General features: G+C 40.1%; 1 protein-coding gene across 1 annotated transcript in view; it reads right to left on the bottom strand.

The window, feature by feature from the left end:
* Positions 1 to 5,384: 5,384 nt before the first annotated feature.
* Positions 5,385 to 7,650, bottom strand: part of LY75 (lymphocyte antigen 75) — a 44,046-nt gene continuing 41,780 nt past the window's right edge. The window contains exon 35 of the mRNA XM_053982613.1: positions 5,385 to 7,246. Within this exon, the coding sequence (XP_053838588.1) occupies positions 7,062 to 7,246 (185 nt within the window). The 3' untranslated portion in view covers positions 5,385 to 7,061. The remainder of the gene's footprint in view (positions 7,247 to 7,650) is intronic.

The raw sequence follows: 7,650 nt of genomic DNA, 5'->3' as shown, positions 1-7,650 counted from the left end.
CTCCTGTACAGCCCAGGAGGGGAGATGGTTTTAGTAGCATTTCCAGAAGAGCTGCCCTTCACAAACTCCAGGTATTAGATGGAAGTTGGAGATTTATGGTGAGCAGCTTGCTTGCATTGAGATCCTTCTTTCTTTAGGGGGGATTTTAGGGTGACTGGGGTCCCTGAATTTAGCTTTAAGTGAACTATTTCCTACAGAGTGAATAGGTGCCTAGATAAATTGTTACAGGCAAGATTTTTACTTCCTCTTTACCGCAGTAAGCAAATGCCAAATCCTTCATCCACCCCAACTTTTAACAAGAACTGCTCACATCAATGAATCCACGGATCCCCATCCAGTCTCCTCTAGGTCCTTAGTCTTAGGCAGAATTTGAAAACAATTCTATTTTGCCAAAGCAACTGCTTCTTGGAGGTTTTTATAGCTACTTGCAATTGGAAGAAGCAGAATTTTTTCTTCTCCATGAAAGATGACAGTCATATCTCTTGACTTCAGAAAGTTGATTTGTTTAAAACGATATTCAATATCAGTCCCATCATAAATTAGTTGCGTTAACAAACAAGACACCTAGTGGTGAGCCGTTTTCCATGACCCTTGTCTAGTCTTGGGATCCCAGAATGCAAAGGCCCATGAAACTGCAGAGTTGTATGTAATGTGGGCCTTCTTCCACATTTAAAATTGGCTATCTCCATTTCTGAAGTAGCATCAGCTAAGGCCTGTTACCTATGAAACAGAAATTGCATAGAAAAGTAGGAGTCAGTATGCAACAGGTTCCATTCCAATTCATCATCAGATTGTTCCAATATTACTAATACTATGTTGCAGAGCACTAGTTTTGAGGGTGACAGTACAAGAAGAAATACTGTATATAACCCCTGCTCCTCTCTCATTTTCACTACACTGCAGCGTGTGCAAACACACCGTGCACTTGATACATGATCAGCCAAAGAGGGTGGCCCCTGCTGTGCATCATCCCTTCACCTGGAGTTTTGCCTTAAATAGCATCACTGATGGAGCCTACAAACACCTTGTTTGCATTATTTAATTCCTTCTTGTCACAAGTAATTAACAGATGACCCGGTCACAGATGGGAGAGAACAGGAATGCAGAGGCCACCTGAGAAGCAACACTTTGTATACACTGCATACACTGGCTGGATCTCTAATGTATCAGACTAAGCTTGATTATCCATGTCCTAACGCTGCACTAGCTCTGTGTTCTGGCTCTTGGGTTGCTGCAGGCAGCTTGAACCCACTTGAAACATAACTCCTACTACTATTTGTTGTAATTTTGCTCATTTCTATTATAGAATTCCTTCTGCTGTCTTTTTTTAATTTGTAACTGGCTTTACAAGATGAAAGTTTAATAAATTATTGGATTGCACAGGCTGTATTCACTTAGAGGCATTGTGTGCCCATGTTAAGGGGTTTACTCAGAGCTTAACACTCGGAATGTGTACGTGAAAAGCAGGCGTCATCAGCATGAGGATACAACAGCCCTTCCTCCCAGAAGCAAGTTTTGGGGTCAAAAGAAAATACTTTGCTGCTACAGTGGGGAAGGTTTCCAGCTTCTGCTTTTCTCTCTGAGGCTGAGTCATGCCTTTGCTCAGTGGGCGATGTCCTGCTGGTTCTGAGACAGCAGGGCAAGGAATTAAATCGTCTCCCAAGGCCCAAAGTCATGTGTCTAGTTATTATTGGCAGTAAACTTGAAACATTTATTTGTACCTGGTTTTAAAACACACTTCCTCTCCCTATGTAGGCTGTGTCTTCTATTACCCTGTTTATTTGCTTGTTACTTGCTTCAAAGTATCAAGCTCCCCTTGGGCCTTTAAGCAAACCTCACACAAGAATTTCAGCCCCCTCTGTAAAATATGAACTCCTAATCAGTAGGATGCAAATTTGCCAGGCTCTTGGCTAATTTTTTTGACCAGATTCCTAATGCACAGCTGGGATACACCTTGGCCACATTACCCGGTCAGTGCCAAGGTGAAGGCCGGTAGCTGGATTGCCAGGGACAGTCACTGACCCCAGTGCCAGCTCAGTGCTGCTCCAGCACTGCTGTGACACCCAGCTGGGAGGAATCCATCACATGGGGCACCCAGATTCCACAGCCCTGCCTAGGTCTGAATGCAACCCAGAGCAAAGCAGTCAGGTGCTTGGTTCCTGCTTCCTGCCAGACGTCTGTTACCCAGCGCTGGCTTGGGCAGCCCAGCCAGCTACAGAGCAGAGCTCTGGTGTTGCAGAGCCCTGCTCCACCTCCTTCCCACACTGCACTCAGGGACACATCTGGGGCCCCTCACAGCCCTCAGGCACTGACCCCCAGACCTTCCCCAAAATGCTGTGAGGGCTCAGGATTACCAATACAAACATGTTCTTCTTGTGAAAGCAAACACAAATCCTGAGTGATTGTCATAGTGAAAACCTAAGATAAACTCAGTTGGCTCTGTACTGGGTTAGACACTGGGCATAGTTCTTGCAAGGCCACTAATGAGGCACACACATCAATAGGAGCAACTTACCTGTCTTGTTCCTTTCTCCTGTTGCAGTGTGAAGTTGAAGGCAAGGCAGCTGCCTGATGTGGGGTACAAAGGCACTGAATCTGCATGGGAAGAGATACCCTGGTTGAAGAAAGTGTGGAGGGGAGTTCCTTGCAGCTGGAAGAGGGGAGAAGTGGCTGTTGTCCACAGCCAACGCCCCGTTTTGTCATAAATACTTGGGCCAGGATCAAGAAAGCTGCTCTCAGCTTTCTTGCTTGCAGAGGAGTGGGACAGACCCACTGTGCCAAGGTTGTGGTGTCCTGCTGCTACAGGATGTTCCAGCTGTCCACAGTGGCTGTTGCAGTCCTTTCCCTGCAGCCCATGGCAGTGCTGTGGGGCTGTTGGCAGTCTTTCAGCCTTGTGGCTGCTGCTTGTAGAGGAAGTGGCGCTTTCTGGTCCCCTTTCCTGGCAGCTTGTGGTGGTGTAAGGCTGCCTGCATGGATCTTGTGTCTGTGGTGGCGTGCTCTCCATCTGGTGGCTTTAATGGTCAGTGCTGCAAAGCAGGTATGGGAGAGGAGAGGTACAAAGAACAATGGTGTCCACAGCAGAAAACAAAAGATGGAATTTCAGAAACCCAGTCTTTCCTCAAAGCAGCTCACAATGCAAGCCGTGGGCAAATGTGACTTCCTATTATCCACAACGATGTATAATTCACACTCTCATTTAACACAAGCTCTTCAAATACCCAGATTATGCTTATGAAAAAAGGACATTTCAATGAAAGTTCAGTTGCTAATGGTGATGACATTCAATCACACATATTTGAAAACCATCTCAACCCACTGCTTTGTAAGTTTAATTCAAATATGCATATAAGGCCTATTAGCTTTAACAAAGTGTAAGCACCATGGTTTTGTACAATTATCTGCTCTGAAAAGTCTCCTAAAAGGGAACATGACACATGGCATTTGAAAGAGAAGTTTTATAGAAAGCAGGAGCAGTACTCTTACTATCTGTATGAGTGTCCTAAGACACAGCATGCAGAAAAAGATCTCTGTTCTCATTTGTTCTAGCAGAAAATGCGTAAGAGGCCAGCATAATTCAGGAAGCATATTTTGAAATAATTATTTTGTATTGCCAGAATCCACTTTTTTAAAAGTAACCTTGGAGTAAATTACTCTATTTATGATGAAAAGTAGTAAAACAAAGAACTGTTATAGTGTTTGTACTTACAGTCCCTTCTGCATTGGTAAAGAGAAATCCGTAAGTACTTACTGTCTGTGTTGCAGTACTGTGTCATCACAATAAAAACCTCGTCTGGTATCCTCCCCTACTCCCACAAATCTGTAAAAAATCTTAGTTACTGACAGATATTATGATAAGAGTGTGCAGGAATTTTCAGTGTGCAAATACCACTGCTGTGGTTTAACCATAAAGAATATACCCAAGATAACAGTATTTTATAGGGCATCTATACTATGCACCATTTGCAAGTTAATTTGCTATTAACAGAATATTCCCTCTAGTACTTTGTCAACTGTCATCATAGAACTCCAGAACTAAATGGGAAAGGAGTGACAACTGAATTTTAGTCTCCAGTAAGGTATCTGTTTTTCCTAAGCTCAGATCTTTAATATTGCTCATAGGTCTTGCTTTAAAACTCTGCAGTGCCTGTTCAATTTGGTCAATAAGAACTTCATGTACTTCTTGACAACGGAATGAATTTGACTAACTTTTAGAAACCTGGGTGCTATATATCCCACTGTGCTCCATACACACAGCAACAGCAGATACATGAAGGGCCCAAATAGTAGTTCCAACTCGTAGCAACAAAAATTGTGATGTTTGGTCTTCATTTATTTGCAGTTACACCCAAATCAAAAAATCACTAGCAGGCCATGAAATTTACTTACTCCTTTCAAAAATGTTTACATGTATAGCATATGTCCAAAGCAACAAGCAGATGGTACATTTGGTTTAAGGGAAAAATGCTGAGAAGTACAACAAAAGCATCAAGCCCAAAGGGTGCTCATGCATAAAGACTTGTTAATTTCTATGTCCATTAAGTTACTGATGCAGAAACACTTTTAAAATAAAAATACTGGTTGGTGTAGAGGTAAATGTGGATTAACCTCTCCATAACCCAGAGTTTCCAAGGCCTGGGCAAAATTCAGGAAGAGGAACTGAAGTTGTACACTTTTTGCCTAAAGCTACCACAGCTGGCAGATAGCCTGTGCTCTGGGATGAAGGAGTTTTAGGATGCCTTCTCAACTCCATTGCTCTGGGACCTGGGAAAGCGTTTCTCTGCTGCCTTTTCTCTGTGCATCATCTTCAGTTTTAAGATGAATGTTTGTGAAACAGAGGACCGCGTTAGTCATCTTGCACAATAGGATGTTTCTCCCAGCAAGCTAAAAATAACACTGCCCTTTGACCAGCAGTCAGAGATTTTGGGAGTCTGGAATTCAGAGCTCAGACATCACTTAAAATGAACACATCTTATGCTTTAATTGCAAGTGTTACTTACCTGGAAGTAGTTTAACTTTGCCTATATTTTAAGAGGCATTGTGGAGGGAGCCTTTATACACTGCCTTGATCTGGGCCTTGAGGTGCTAATGAACTACACCCTGATTAGAACAAAAAGGCACAGGGGAATGTTCCCTGTGTAAGCCTGAAGCAGCTTGATAAAAGCTATGTATAACTAAGTTTTCAACTGCAAAAAGAAAGTTACTGGCATTCTTTTTAAATACATCAAAGATTATGTATTACCTCTTAAAGTTTTCTTACTGTGGTAACACACACTGGCTTTAATTCTGATCACAGCCCCTGCACTGTGCTTTTTTACCCAGTGATTAATGGCCCATACCTTAGCTCTGATAACTGCTTCCACGGAAATAAAAACCAGTGTAAGCAGTTCAGTGTTTTATTTAACTTTATTCTTTCAATAACAATACTGCCAAATAATCTTCCTGTATATTGCAAATGAAGTAGATTATTCACCTGCACTAAGGCCAAAAAGGAATTACCAGTGATTAGACAATTTAGGTGTGATGAAACAAACATGAGAAATGGGGCCTGAAAAAATTATTTACATCATTTAGAAGAATAAAATATACAATTTTAAATAAAAAGTATATATCCTTTTGTGTTGAATCAGGATCTTACTACTAATTTCCACTTTCCATTTCAGATTCACACCTAAAAATGCTCAGAGTATAAACATCTATAAAACTACTAAATCTCAAAACATGGGAACTTGTAAATATTTTTCCCCACTTATTACCATAGTTAGAAAAAGACAGTAACCAATATTTATTTAGCCCATTAAGTTAGAAGTCATTTGGCAAAGCACTCAGGCATGTAAGCTAAACCAGAAGACAATCAGGAATCAGACTTTGCAACATTTCAAGCACTTCTCATACCAGGGTAAGTTAAAGAATGAGAATTATTTTCATCGTAACTACATTTTCTACAACGTAGTTTCATTTTTACCTCAGGAAAAGCAAATGTTCACAACTGTGCCCAAAAGTACCAAAACAAACAAAAGTGCTTACTTTGATCAGCAAATTACCACAATGGCTCCCTTACTGTGCCCCTTCAGGCTGCTCTTTTAACAAGCTCAAAGTGTATCTACAAGGAGTTCTCTACTTCCCAACACAAATGATAAACACTTCCTTATCAAAATAGTGCAAACAGGAACAAAGAAAAGTGCCATCAAGATAAGTAAACTGCAGGAAAAGAAGGCAGTTGAACACTGTGACCTTGCTCTGCTGCTTCAGAGAATCAGTAGTACTCTTCTCAGCACACCAGGCCAATGTATTCCTATTTACCACCTCATGCCACCTCATGCAGAATGGATTTGGTCTTTGGCATATCCTCCTTCATAAAAGTAAATGCACTGTTCTTTGTACTGTGCATTCAAAAAAGTCAAAAGACTTTTTCAAAACAACAATTGATCAAATAATTGAGTAATTAATATATACAACTCTGTCTTCCCTTTTTCCCTTTATAGCATTCTTTGGAGTGCATAGGAAAGGCTACAGTGACACATCACATACAAAAATCAAGTTTCAGTTTTATGAAAAATACTCAAGTATTTTTAGCATTTATGTACACAAGTTTGTTTACCATATATTCTCAGTCTTTTCTTAGACATATCTTTTATCTTCTTTCTTGGACAGATGACATATTTCACCTATAAAGTTATAGGCTGGTAACTATAAAATTAGGCATTTAATTCTAGTATAAATAAGAGTATTGGGAGAAGTTAATTTTAAGTGTATTCATTAAAGTGATATTGCATGAAGTACTGTTTGCATTAATTTGTTCCATCAAAAATTCCAGTAAAGAGAGATAATACTATAAATTAAAAAATACAACAGAACTCTAAACACCTTGCATCTTAAAAGGCTGAGGCCAAATATAAAGAATTACCATCAAATTGAATAAAAATTGCACTTTTATATAAACAAACTAATTTTAGCCCCCATTAATAACCTTGTTGCTTTTCAAAAAAGTAAACAATAAAACATCAAGTAGCTCATTTCTTATGGCTTCACACAGTGAAGTTCATGCTTCAGAAGAAAGCTTTTCAATAGCTATCTTTTGTGAACATATCATCAGTTTCATCATCATTCATCCCTCTTTGATAGCGTACAGAAGAGAAGGCACTCCAGTGAAGGCGCTTCTTTTTGTAGAGGTACCATACCAGTCCAGCTATGAAAACCAAGATAATTAGCAGAGCAAATGCTACAGCCACACCAGTATGGTTAGAACCTGAAACAGAACAAAAGATGAATATTTATTATTTAAGAGTTTTGGCAAATATATTTTGTCATAGGGTTGATGCTTAGATAGCTACATGTTAATACTGCACAGTTATACTGCACGCTCAAGTCAAGACAAACTGCTCCCTATTAATAGTCTTCACTTCATCACATGGGGAGTTAGATGCTTATTCATAAAGGAATGCATTAGCTTATTTTTGATCATTCTGTTGTTAATTTACTAATATTTAGGTTGGAGGGGACCTCTGGAGTTAAAAAAAACCTACTTGCAAAGGCTGCACTCATTTAGAGGTCTGTACACTTCATAAATGTAATGGATCCTAGGCTCTTGGAAGGGAAGGTAATTATACTCCCTTTGGACTGAAGAGATCTTGTTGAGGTCTTCCTTAGTGG

The sequence above is a fragment of the Vidua macroura genome, chromosome 7 (assembly GCF_024509145.1).
Source record: "Vidua macroura isolate BioBank_ID:100142 chromosome 7, ASM2450914v1, whole genome shotgun sequence".
NCBI classification, from domain to species: domain Eukaryota; kingdom Metazoa; phylum Chordata; class Aves; order Passeriformes; family Viduidae; genus Vidua; species Vidua macroura.
The sequence above is the reverse complement of the archived record's forward strand: the minus strand, read 5'-3'. Positions and strand labels throughout refer to the sequence as shown.